This window comes from Leptopilina boulardi, unplaced genomic scaffold, assembly GCF_019393585.1.
Source record: "Leptopilina boulardi isolate dan_hultmark-lab unplaced genomic scaffold, ZJU_Lbou_2.1 LbouV2_122, whole genome shotgun sequence".
In the NCBI taxonomy this organism is placed as follows: Eukaryota; Metazoa; Arthropoda; class Insecta; order Hymenoptera; family Figitidae; genus Leptopilina; species Leptopilina boulardi.
In genome coordinates this window covers 2,286,996-2,300,669 of record NW_026137666.1, presented here as the reverse complement: position 1 = coordinate 2,300,669, position 13,674 = coordinate 2,286,996, and the positions used below count along the sequence as shown (strand labels likewise).

General features: G+C 27.2%; 1 protein-coding gene across 2 annotated transcripts in view; it reads left to right on the top strand.

Annotated features, from left to right (window-relative positions):
- Positions 1 to 382: 382 nt before the first annotated feature.
- The window catches only part of LOC127286964 (uncharacterized), a 65,579-nt gene continuing 52,287 nt past the window's right edge, over positions 383 to 13,674 (top strand). For both annotated transcript variants that reach the window (XM_051313641.1, XM_051313634.1), the window contains exon 1: positions 383 to 495. In XM_051313641.1, the coding sequence (XP_051169598.1) occupies positions 423 to 495 (73 nt within the window). In that variant the 5' untranslated portion in view covers positions 383 to 422. The remainder of the gene's footprint in view (positions 496 to 13,674) is intronic.

Here is a 13,674-nt window from a genome sequence, read left to right as displayed (position 1 = left end):
CATTTCGTGTAAAAAATATAGCTACTTTTGCTAAATCATCGTATTTTCGACACTTAATAATGTCTCTAAATATTGTATCAATTAAATAATTTTTTTCTACCCACTGCCAAGGAAGCAGATTATTATTAGCGTCATTTGAAGTGCCATCTTCAACTGATAATAAATATTTTGCAAAATGTACGTCGCCTGGAAAAGTAAGCATATTATTTGTTAATAAAAAAGTTTTAAAATGATTCCATAATGTACTGAATTCAATTTGACAAATGGAAATATTGAAAACTTCATTAACAATTTCCTTCTGTTTTATATATATATGTTAACTGTAAATATTAATTTCAAGGATATTGAAACTGCTTCTTGAGCTGGGTAGGGAATATATAAAGAAAAAAGAGAATGTTTATAGTACTTAGTGTGAATCAAAGATGTTAAGTGACAACATGCTGAATAAAAAAATAAAATTTATCTGCTTTATTGTGTTTGCCATTGGCATTACTCGTAAGTAATATGTTAATATTTCAGAAGCCTTGTGTAATTAATTTTCTTGATTTAATCTCTAAACTGCAATTCCGCATTGTATTATTGACGAAGCGAACCAAAAGAAACTTACTGAGATTATTATTATAAATACAATCCTGCATGTGTTGATCCACATGATTATGCCTAAAACAGATTTTTTACGAATCGTTATTTAAGGTGTTATTACATCCCTTTGTGCGCGTAAAAATGAATTTAAAAAAAAATTTAGCCGTTTTAAAAAATTTTTTTTAAACGAAGTTTTTTTTATCGAATAGTACATTATTTCGATGTACTTGTAAATAATTTTGTATAAAATTATTAGTAATTGTGGAAACTGTTTTCAAATTTGATTTTTGACCAGAAAATATAAAAATTATGGTTCAAATTAAAATTCCTTCGTTCACGCACTAGCTGCTGTATGTATACAGAATCCCTAAAAATTTCAGCCCGATAGGTTTAGCGGTTTATGAAAAATCGTAGTCACCGTAACGGTAGTTCTCAAAAATCCTCTTCTTTAAGAAGTAGCGGGTTAAAACAGCCTTAACTTTGGTTCTAATGCTCCATTTTGATGAAATTTCGGGAAAACGTTCTTGAGAGTGTGCACTTTTTATAATATCAATAACAAAAAAAATCGATTTTTTGACATATAAAAAAGTATGTAACTCCTTAACAAACTCGTAGATTCCACGTCAACTCAAGAATGTTTTCCTGATAGAATGGAATTGGGATATAAACTGATTTTGGTTTTCATTATTTAAGTTTTAATTTTAAAGTGTCAAATGATTCACAGAGAAAAGTGAATTATACGAGTAGGATTAAATAAACACAGATTACACTGAATATTATACCTAATCTGCTTAATACCCTTTATAATTTATAATTCGGTTTTAATTATTTTAAAATAATAACATTAGACAAATGCGAGTTACACTCGTACTGAAATCGAGGGTTCTGTGCATGAAGCGAACTTATTTGGTATAAAAACAAATGTTTAAAAATATAAGTTGCGTATGTCAAATAATGTAAGTGGTACGAAGAGGAACAAAATTCTATAATTGTTTACAAAATTTGTTAACCATTTGGTTTTATATCAAATAAGTTCGCTTTGTGTACGGAACCCTAAATTTCAGTGCGAGTGTAACTAGCACTACTTGTCTAATTTTATTTTATGCAAAATTTTTTTCAGCAAAATATATATGAGTTTAAAAAAAAATTAAATTAAAACATCTTCCTGTCATGTTTGTTAAATTTTTCCTATAATTTACATGTGAAGATACGTAAAATTGTATAAATTTGAATTCTTTTAGATAAAATTTTCTTCGTTTTTGGTATGAAAAATACATGATTTTTTCCAAAATTATCACTGTTACGGACGGAATTTCCGTAAAGTTTTAATTTTTTTTGTTACCTATGAATATTTTGCTTTAATTTTGTAGAGTTTTTTGAGACGCATCTTTTGAGAAAATTAGCAAACATTCTACTGATATTCTATCCAAAGTTGTTGAATTTTTAAAAATTAGAGAAAAACGTTTTTTGCCCATAACTTAAAAAATGTATTGACACCAATATATATTTATCTTTAGTTTTGTAGAGTTTTTCAAGACGCATCTTTTATCTATTAGCGAATATCCTACTGTTATTTTATCTAGAGTTATTAACATTTTGAAATTGAGCTGCTGGATCAAAGAAGGGCACATAACTAATGTAATTCAAATGGGTTATATGCCCCTCTTTGTTCCGACAGTTTAATTTAAAAATTTTAAAAAACTTACCTTTTTGCATTATTTATTAAAAAATCTTGAAATATATCTTTAAAAAAATATTATGAACAACTTGGAGAATATTTAAAAATGACTCAATTGACCTAATATTAAACCTTTTATTGTAAAATATTACGAAGTTATTGATGTTAAAAATCTATCTCTATCACTGCTTTAACCACGAAGTATTGTTAGGTTTTTTCAAAAACTGTAGGAGAGAGAGGGGTTGAATTTTTTTTTTTAAATTTGAACAACGAATTTTTGAAGACCAGTAACTTTTAAACAGAAAGCTGACAAACAATTTGACCTATATGTTTTTGAAAGGTTTTTTCCTGCTCTTTCCAATTGTTTATTCACCAATTGTTTATTCACCAATTGTTTATTCACAATCCACTAATCCCAAGTACTCCATATAGGGTTCGTTAAATGCGGAATTATGTCAACTTTCATTTAGTAATGTCAGAATTACGATAACTTTATTTGTTTATAAAATATATCACTTTTTATTAACATTAATTAATTAATTAATTAATTAATTAATTAATATCTCGAAGACAACGAAACAGGACATTTACATATTTTTTGTGTTAAAAGTATACGTTTTAAACTTTCTAAAAAAAATTTGAAAAATAAAAAAAAGACCAATTTGAAAAAAAGTCAAAAAATTTTTTGATTTTTAAAAAATGGGGTAAAATTTTCAATTTAAAAAAATTTTTTTTCACCAATCAAAAGAGCACAAAAAAACCTTTGAAAACATACATGTTAAAATTTTTCTTATCTACTTATATAATATTCACAATTTTCAGATAATTAATTATTATTAAGGTTAATATAAAGTGATATATTTTATAAACAAATAAAGTTATCGTAATTCTGACGTCACTAAATGAAAGTTGACATAATTTCGCATCCAACGAGCCCTTTGTGAAGTACTTGGGATTAGTGGATTGTTAATAAGCAATTGGCTAACATGGCAATTGTTTATAGAAAATCCTCTAATCCAAAATAGTCCATATAGGGCTCGTTGGATACGGAATTACGTCAGCTTTCAATTGGTAGCTTCATAATTGCAATAACTTTATTTGTTTGTAAAAAATTTCATTTTTATTAACATTAATTAATTATTTAATTAATATCTCGAAATTAACAAAAAAGGACACCTCAATTTTTTTGTGTGGTTAAAATACACATTTCTAACTTCAAAAAAAAAAATAAAAATAAAAAAAAAGACCGAACTTAAAAAAAAGTCAAGAACATTTTTTTTTCAAAAAAAGGGTCAAATTTTGAATTTTTTAAAAAAATTTTTGCACCATTGGAAAGAGCAGGAAAAAACCTTTCGAAAACATATAGGTCTAATTGTTTGTCATCTTTCTGTTTAAAAGTTACAAGTCTTCAAAAATTCGTTATTCAAATTTTTCAAAAAAAATTCAACCCCTCTCTCTCCTACAGTTTTTGAAAAAACCTAACAATACTTCGTGGTTAAAGTACTCACCCCTAGGGCTAAACTATGTCCAAGTTACAGCCCGATTCGATCAACTTTTTTTTCATTTAGTACGCTACAGGAATTTTACACCTTAAATGCTTTTTTATTTTTGTTATATGTATTGGGCAAAATTTACTGAAGATTTACAAATGGAATTTTTTTTATTAGATCGGGCTGAAATTTGCACATAGTTTGCCCTATAAGTGAGTATTTTTATCATGAAGATTTGTTAGGTTTTATCAAAAACTACATTATGAGAAGGAAGTTAATGTTTTTCAGTAGAATGTGAACATTGACTTTTTTTAAACGTAGTTGGGTAAGAATTCCTGAAGTGGCCCCCGATTTGACAAAGGTCGGAATTTTTTAACGACACTTCACAAAAATATAGTTTCAATATATTTAAAAACATCCCCTAAATTTTATTAAAAATATCCATTTGTTTATTTTTTATAAATAATTGAAATTTTATGCACAAAAATTGACGAAATTCGTTTTTCTTTTTTTAAATTACTCATGAAATTCCAAACTTTTTGAAAAAAATTTTTACAATTTTGAAACTTTTTATTTGTTATAAAAAAAGCTTTTTTTAATAAACAAATTAAAATATAAACGTATTCTGGATGAGTACATTCAATTTTATAAACAAAGAGTTGAAGAGAATTTATTGAAGATTTAAATAAAAAAAAGATAAAACGGTAACTTGGAATAGTTTAATAACAATGAATTTTTTTTTTGAAAGCGCGCTCGCACCCCGTTCTACGCGAACAATCGGGAGTAAAACACGGCAGTGGAAAAATTATCATAGAGCCTACAAATTTTAACCGATTTTGACGTACTTGATCTTGTTTTAAAAATGATAAAATTCTGCATAACGCCTGATTTTGTTTTTTCAAAAAGAAAATTTTTTCAATTGTTTATTTATTTTTAAAGTTGAAAATTTTTTTTTTATCAAAAACAGCGTAACTTTTTAGAAAAAGCGATTATTACGTCAATAAAGGCGAAAAATGTTAACGAAATAACCTAGAAACATCCCAAGTAGAAATATCCGTAGCTCGCCGTAATTAAACACCGGCATGGTACTGACCCAATACTGGCTGTCGGTATTGACTTTCAGTACTGGCAGTGTACTGACTAATACACCGAATCAGTACTATGTCGGAGGTAAAAAAATATTAAAACCAGTACTGGCAGTACACTGTCATTCACACCGAATCAGTACTATGTCGGTGATAAAAAACATTAAATGAAAAAGTCTTTAAATTATTCCAATAGATAGAAAACGATGATTTTTTATTTAAAAAAATGTATATTAATTTCTTTCGAATACTTTCCCTCAAAATTTTGGATGTAATTGTAATGTATTATTATATACCTATATAAAATATATTTATGTTTTTTTAGTTATTTTAGTACTCATATGTGCATTAAGTTATTTATCATGCATACAATAACAATAGGTTGAGAATTTTTTTCTAATAGTTTTAAAAATAAAGCAAATGTAATTTTTTCACTGTAATTTTTAAATATTATTAATAATTAAATATTAAATTTAAAAAATTTTTTACCATTCATATTTTACAGTCGTCTTTTATTAACTTATTTTTAATTATGTAATTCATCAATCATTTTTGTCTGTTTTAATATTATTTACGGTAAAAATAATTTATTAAAAATATTTAACTGAAATTGATATCCAGTTTTATTTCATTAAATCTTTGTAAAAATTGAAAAAATTTTGTGAGTTTAAAAAATTTAAAAATAAATTCATTTTATTTTCGTGATCAATAGATAATACAAACTTTGAAATCAAAACTTTTGTATTAGGTGAACTACTTCAAGTCAGCACTTCAAGCCAGCGCGGCTGTGCGGTATGCGTATCTGACTTGCGTTCTAAGGGTTTAGGGTTCGATCCCCCATGCGTGCGAGATTTTTCGTTCTTAGTTTTAAGTGTTATAAGTACAATATTTGTTCATGTGTAATATCAATTATTAAATAATTATTAAATTAAGTATAAGTGCAAAGTAAAAAAAATTAAATATTATGAATTTAAAAAAATAAAAAAATTTACAACACAAATTATTTTTTGTAAAATAATTTATTAAAAATAAAATAATTTAATTAATATAAATGATAATTATTATTTTAATTATTTATTGTTAATAATATTTTATATATTCTAAATAACATTAACTATTATTGGCTTCACATTACCTGTTCGTGGTAAAAATGGGAGTAATAAGCTAATAAGGATGAAATTTGCATTGGAAAGCGTGTTTTAGTATTTTGTAAAAAAGTGAAATTTTAAGTCCGGATGAGTACTTTGCCAGTATTATGCCAGTATTATTCTAGTACTACGTTAGTACTGGTGAGCGGGACAAAATCAGTACTGGACAGCGTTACCAGCCAGGGTTGGTCCACTACTGGCCCAGTACGGCAGTCAGTACTATTATACTGACTGGCAGTGTTGGGTCAGTACTATGCCAGTGGCACATTTCTACTTGGGATATTATGATAGTTAACCCTTAGACTGTAAGGTTGTTTTTGACCTACGTCGAATGTAATCATGGATCACTCTTGTCCGACGCTTTAAAAAGTGCTTTAAAGTGCTTAAAAAGATGAGACAAAATTCATAATATTGCATTAACTATCCTAGAATAAGGACTAATCATTATGCTGCTGAAATGTTCATTTGTTTAAATAATATATTTGTTTAAACAAACAAAAACACGAAAAAAATTGTTTTTTTAAAAGCATAACTTTTAATAAAATCAATATTTTTTAAAATTTCGAACGGGAGAGTAAAGCTTAAGAGTGGTAGTTTGAGGGAAAAAATATTTAAAATCTTTATAAATAAAAGAAATGCTTAAGTTTTGAGCATGAAAATCATGTTTTTAGGGTTCCGTACTCGGTTCGGAACCCTATTAATATCGGTTTTTTTTAAATCGTGTACCCCCCCCCCTTAGCGGCCACACGAATTTATCTAGAGGGCTGAAATTTGGTACACATATGTATTTTCGCGTGTAGATTACAGGAAAAATATAGCGAACCTGATAGGAATTGATTATCATAGCGTTGTCAAGGAAAAACCATGAATTTTTACGAAAAATGCCTAAAAATGACTATGTACCCCCCCTCTAGCAGCCACATATTTTGACATAAAGAGCTCAAATTTGGCACACTTACGTATTTTAACGTGAAAATTACAGGAAAAATATAGCGAACTTGATTCGGATCAATTTACATAGCGTTGTCAAGGAAAAATCAAAAATTTCGAAAAAAACTGATTTTTTCTCCCTAGCGCAAACAATATTCAACCCAGACAGTTCACATTTAGTATACAAATGTATTTTTACGGGAAAAATACAGGGAAAAAAAAGCGATCACAATTAGAGTTGATGATTAACTTTTTATTAAGTTTTTCAAGAAAAAATGACAATTTTAGGAAAAAAATGTATTTTTCCACCAAAAACGAACAAAATTTTATTTAAAGGGATTTAAATTTATATATTTTAACGTATTTTTACGTGTAGATTACAAAAAAAATATAGCGAGCATGATTGGAGTTGATTATCATAGCGTTGTCAAGGAAAAACCATGAATTTTTACGAAAAATACCTAAAAATGACTATGTACCCCCCCCCCTAGCAGCCACATCTTTTGACATAAAGAGCTCAAATTTGGTACACTTACGTATTTTTACGTGAAAATTACAGGAAAAATATAGCGAACTTGATTCGGATCAATTTACATAGCGTTGTCAAGGAAAAATCAAATATTTCGAAAAAAATGATTTATTCTCCATAGCGCACATAATATTCAACCCAAACTGTTCATATTTGCTGTAAAACAGTTTTTTTGCGTGAAAAATACAGGGAAAAAATTTAAGCGCGATTGGAGTTGATGATCAATTTTTATCAAATTTTTGAAGAAAAATGATAAATTTAATAAAAAAATGTATTTTTTTGCAAAAAACGAAAAAAATCGGACAAGTGCGAGTTACACTCGCACTGTAATCGAGGGTTCCGTACTCGAAGCGAACTTATTCGGTATAAAAACAAATGTTTAAAAAATATGTGTCGTATGTTAAATAATATATGTGATACAAAAAGGAACAATTTTAAAAAAAAATTTAAGAAAATTGTTCCTCCTTTGGTATAAAAACAAAAAAAAATTTTAAATATGTTTTGTACTTCAAATAATATAAGTGATACAAAAAGGAACAAGTTTGTAAAATTTAAGAAAATTGTTCCTCTTCGTATCACTTATATTATTTGAAATACAACACATATTAAAATTTTTTTTTGTTTTTATACCAAAGGAGGAACAATTTTCTTAAATTTTTTTTTAAAATTGTTCCTTTTTGTATCACATATATTATTTAACATACGACACATATTTTTTAAACATTTGTTTTTATACCGAATAAGTTCGCTTCGAGTACGGAACTCTCGATTTCACACTGTAAAAAGAAAGTACTAAAACAGTACCGATTTTAGGTATCAAATTAGAACCAAATGACAATTTAGTACCTGAAGTCGGTATTAAATTAATACCTTTCGTTTTACAGTGCAGTGCGAGTGTAACTCGCACTTGTCCGATTTTTTTCAATGTACGTAAAAGAAGTACAAATTACAATAAATAGACATTATATTGTTTTTTAATCTTTATAAACTTTAAAAATTGGTTATATGGGCTTTTTTTTATCTAGAATGCATATAGGTATTTGAAGTTTTAAACAAATGTCCGGATGTATGTGAGTGTGTGTATGTCACAAAATCTTGTGTACAAATTATCTCTAATACACTTCGATGGATTGTCCTGAAATTTTATAGGCTTATTACAGTCATCAATACCTAAAATCAGACACAAGGATTTCCAAAAATATCCACATAATTTTTTTTATGTCACTTTTTCAAAAATTCGAAAATATGTTTTTTAAGCAAAATTTTTTTACACTGTAAATATAATTTTTTGTCCAAAAAACTGATTTCTCGCATTAAAACAAATTGATTAATCTATATGAAGTCTAAATTTTACTTAAAATCTATAAATTATATCATTTTTTAATTTTTGAAAAAAATCTTTTTTTCGTATTTTTTGAAATAACTTTTTTTTCATGAAAATTTTTAATAAATTTTGTCAAAACCGTATTCCTGGCATGAAAACGAATCGATTGATGTATATAAAGTTTACATTTTACCAATAAATTTGTAAAATTGATCGCTATTTCAGTAGTAATCCTTCTTTTAATCTTAAATATAAGTGTATCATGATGAGGAAACTAAATGGTCATGAATTGAACACCTTGTTTATTTAATTTTTATTAACGTTAAAAATTTTTTTTTCTTAAAAAAACGTCATTTTATAAAAAATAAATAAATAAATAAAAATCATCTAAAAATAAACATCAGAACTAAAAAATAAATTATTTAACGAAAAAAAGTCAAATTTTAAAAAAATTCTAGAATTTAGCAAAAAATACTTTACTTAACATTCCACTCTTTGGCACCGTTCACTGAAAACATGGGTCACTCGTGCACTTTTCAAAATACGATTAGAGACTGTAACTACTGTTTATGCATTAAATCTTTGGCACTTATGGAACATGTAACTCATCAGTGTACAATTTTTTATAATATAGTTTGACTGACCCCCCTCCCCCCTCCGAGATAACAAGAGGTGTCACTTTTCAAAAGGCACGAGTGACCCATGTATACAGCTTAAGGGTTAATAAATTTTTTAAAAACCGCTCAAAACTTTGTTATAAACAATGTAGTGAAAAAATTGCAAATTACCAGTTCAATAGTTATTATAAACTAATTATTTTTAATTGTTGAAACAATTTTATTGATTTTAGTTCCTAATTACGAAATTGATGAAATATTGAGTTTATTTTTGAACCTTTATGGGACTGAGGCGGATGAGGCACCCGCGGGTACCTATGTTTAATTTATTGAAGATTTTGTATTAAAATAAGCAGTTCAATTAACTTTAAGTGTAGTGGACGTTTCAATGAAAGAAATGATCACATAATATGAATACACTGTAAAAGTAATAATTTTTTCATTAAAAAAAATAAAATTTAATAATAAAATAAATGTCATATATATAACGCCTTGCTGCTGAAATTTTCCCATTGCATTTTCCCAATCTAGGGTCCACAATCCTTATCAAAAACAAAATTATTTTTTCTATCGTACATTATTACCTTCTATATGAATTAAAAGATTTCGATAGAAAGAGAAAATTAAAAATTTCACTTGACTTTAAAAAAAAATTTTAATTTTCGCCAATAAAAATCTTACTTTTTCTAAAACCAAAATGTTAAATTCGACTTTAAAAAAAAAATTTTTATTCATACAGAAGACACTAATGTACTATTGAAAAAAACTTTTTTTTTTGTTTGTTTTTGATAAGAATTGTGAACCCTAGATTGGACGTAATGGGAAAATATGACGTTTATTTTATTAAAAAATTTTATTTTTTTTCAATAAGAAAATTATATTTCTAAGGTTTAAATATATAAGAAAACATCCACAAAAAGTCGTATCAATTTATTTCAATGCGTTTGAGAAAAAAATTCCTGAAATATGAATACAACTACTAGCGCTGATTTTAAGACTCATCTTAAAATAAGATTTTCTTTCTTCTAATAAAAAATTATCATTATTAGTTGATTATTAAAAAACTGTCCATTACGTATTAAGTATTTTGTGTATATTCACAATTTCATTGATCTTTCATTCAATAGTATCCGTGTATATAATATTTGCTAGATTGCAAAACAGGTACATATTTAGGCAGAGTATGTGAATTTTTTATTTTTTAACTTTCATTAATTTATTAAATTTACTTCAAATGTAAACTGTATATATACCAATTGATTCGTTTTCATGCAAGGAATACAATTATTTCATCTATAAACTTAAATTTAAATAATCACAAAATTTTATAGCCAAAATGTGAATTTTTGATTTTTTAACTTTCATTAATTCTTTAAATTTAAATTAAAACTAGGGGAGCGTAGTCAGGGTTGGACATGGTTTTGACTTTTCTCTATAACTTTCCCTGTAGGCCGAATTTTGAGATTTCTCGCATATGGTTCGAAAGATCTACTAAAATGTAATGTTTTTGCTGATCATTTTAAAAACATTTGACCAAAAGTTTCGGAGTTATAGTCAATTAAAAAAAAGAAAAAATAGTAGTCAGAGTTGAATCAGGTAGTCAGGGTTGAGCCACTGTAGAAAATTAATGAAATATGCAGATAAATGATTAATAATGACCTTCAAATAATAGAATGGCGCTCAAATACACTTAGAAATGTGTAAAGGAAACACGAAATTAAAATAAAAAGACCTTATTATGTAATTTTCAGATTTTCGCTTATATCGCAAAGCTAGTCTGAAAAGTGAAAGAAAGTATCAAAAATTTGTATTTTCTTTCTTTCCAATGGAAATGAAGTTTTTGACACCTCTTTTAGTCGAAAAATGAATTTCCATTGCAAGAACCCTTCATAATTGCAAAATTTTTGGGTGGCTCAACCCTGACTCACGCGTCGTTTAGCGTCACATCACACACAAAAATAAGCGCGTTATCCATCAAACACCATATCACGTTCCACATTTTCATATAACATCTTAATGAACAATTTTAGTCAAGTTACTTTGTCTTTGACATATTTTTTCTGCACCTAATTGTCTTCTTTTGAAACAAGAAAAAAGTTTTTTGTTGAGCGTACAGCACTGACTCGCATAATACGACTTTATTGTTCGCACACTTCACTACAACATATGTGAAAAGTTCGCTGACATTGTTAACAAATACTTACATGCAAAGACAGATGGATCTAGTGTGATAAAACAAAATAAACGCGATGGTTGAACCCTGACCACTGTCCAAACCCTGACTACTCTCTCCTATACTTTATATATACCGATCGAGTTATCTTGACGTAAGGAATACGATTCTATTATATAAAACCTTAAATTTTTCTATTTACAAATTTTTTCGAATAAACAAAATTTTTTGAAAAAATGACGATAAAATTTTTTTTTGGGTTATTTTTTAAAATCCTTCGGTCAGTTTTGATATATTAATATGATAAATAAGCCTACCAATTTTTATCTAAATCCATTAAAACCTGTTAAAGTTATCTTCTAAACAAAAAAGGGATCCACACACACATACATCCGGCCAATTGATCAGGATCTCATATAACATGTTTCTATATACAGAAAAATTTGTTTCTGCCACTTTGAAAATTTGTATAAACGAAAAGACTACAAAGCTTCCTCCACGAGGAAGCAAAGTGTAAGAAATTTATTTTTTATTATTTAAAATTCATTTTTAATACAAATTAATTGTATTCAAACTTCATTTTTACGGTAATTTTTAAGTTAAAAACTGACGATTTTTTATGAATATTATTATTTAACTATAGTAACTAAATTACATATTTATTATTATAAATAAAAAAGGTATATTATAAATAATATTAAAACACTTTATATGGATAAATTTGAGATGTCAATAAACCTTAGGTCGGTACGATTTAAAAAATTACGAAAAAAAACCAATTTGAAAATGCAAAAGGTATCCGGGTACCTTGTTAGTCCCAGAAAGGTTTTTTGTTTATAAAAAAAAGTTTTTTTATGACAACTGAAAAGTTTCAAAATTGTAAAAAGTTTTTTCAAAAAGTTTGGAATTTCATGAGTAATTTAAAAAAAGAAAAACGAATTTCGTCAATTTTTGTCCAAGTTATGCAATTTTGAAAAATATTATGCATAAAATTTCAATTGTTCATAAAAAATAAACAAATGGAAATTTCTCAATAAAATTAGGGGGATTTTTCTAAATATATTGAAACTATATTTTTGTGAAGTTTCGGTAAAAATTCCGATCTTTGGCACAATATTTCGATTTTTTAATCTTCATATATTATTTGTGTTCATTTATATTTTTTCAATTTTTCAAAGAAGTTTAACCTTTTTGTGTTTGATTGTAGATGTTTTTCTAATCATAAGGTTAGCTTTTTCAGGAATTCAATAAAAAATAATTTAGATATTTGTGTAACACTTGTGAATTCCATGATTCCCGGTCATTTTTCCGAAAAAACTTTTCCGAAAAGTATTTTTTCCGAAAAAGCATTTATTCAAAAAAAAAAAAATTCCGAAAAAATATTTCCGAATCCAATTCTCCGAATATAAACTTTTCCGAAAAAAATTTTCCGTTTATAAATTCTGAAAAGAATCTTTTCTAAATAAAACAAAATAATAAAAAACAGTTGAAATCTGTTATTTAACCAATATGCGGGACAAGCCGTTTTGTTAGTGTTTTCAAATTTTGACAGATGTGATTTTCTAAATTTTAAATTTGATAAGTGTTTTTTACATTTTTTTATAATAAAATAAATTACATAAAATATAAAATGCCATCCAACCTTATAATTTCTTTAGCTTTTGTGCCTGCGGATAAAGTACAGGAGACTTTTGAACTTCTTGTAGATGTAGTACCTGAGCAGTTATTAAGTGTTACGGATTATTTTGAGGAGTTTTACGTTGTTGGACGTCGTGCGAGAGGTCGTCGAAAAGCTGTGCCACCACGATATCCACCCTCGCTGTGGAATCAACATCAAGCAACGTTAAGCGGAGCTCACAGGACGAATAATGTTAGCGAGGGCTAGCATAATCGTTTTCGGTTAGTGGTGGGAAAACATCATCCCGATTTATATTCAGCACTAAAAGAGTTCCAGAAAGAGCAATCAGAGACTGAAACGATTGTTGCTGAAATAATGCTCGGCAGAAATGTGAGAGCAGGACCAAAAGGAAAGTGGCTGCAGCTTCAAAAACGAAAAAGAATGATTGCTTTAGAATATGAAGAGTACGAGAGGGAGAATAAAATTTTGGAGTACCTGCA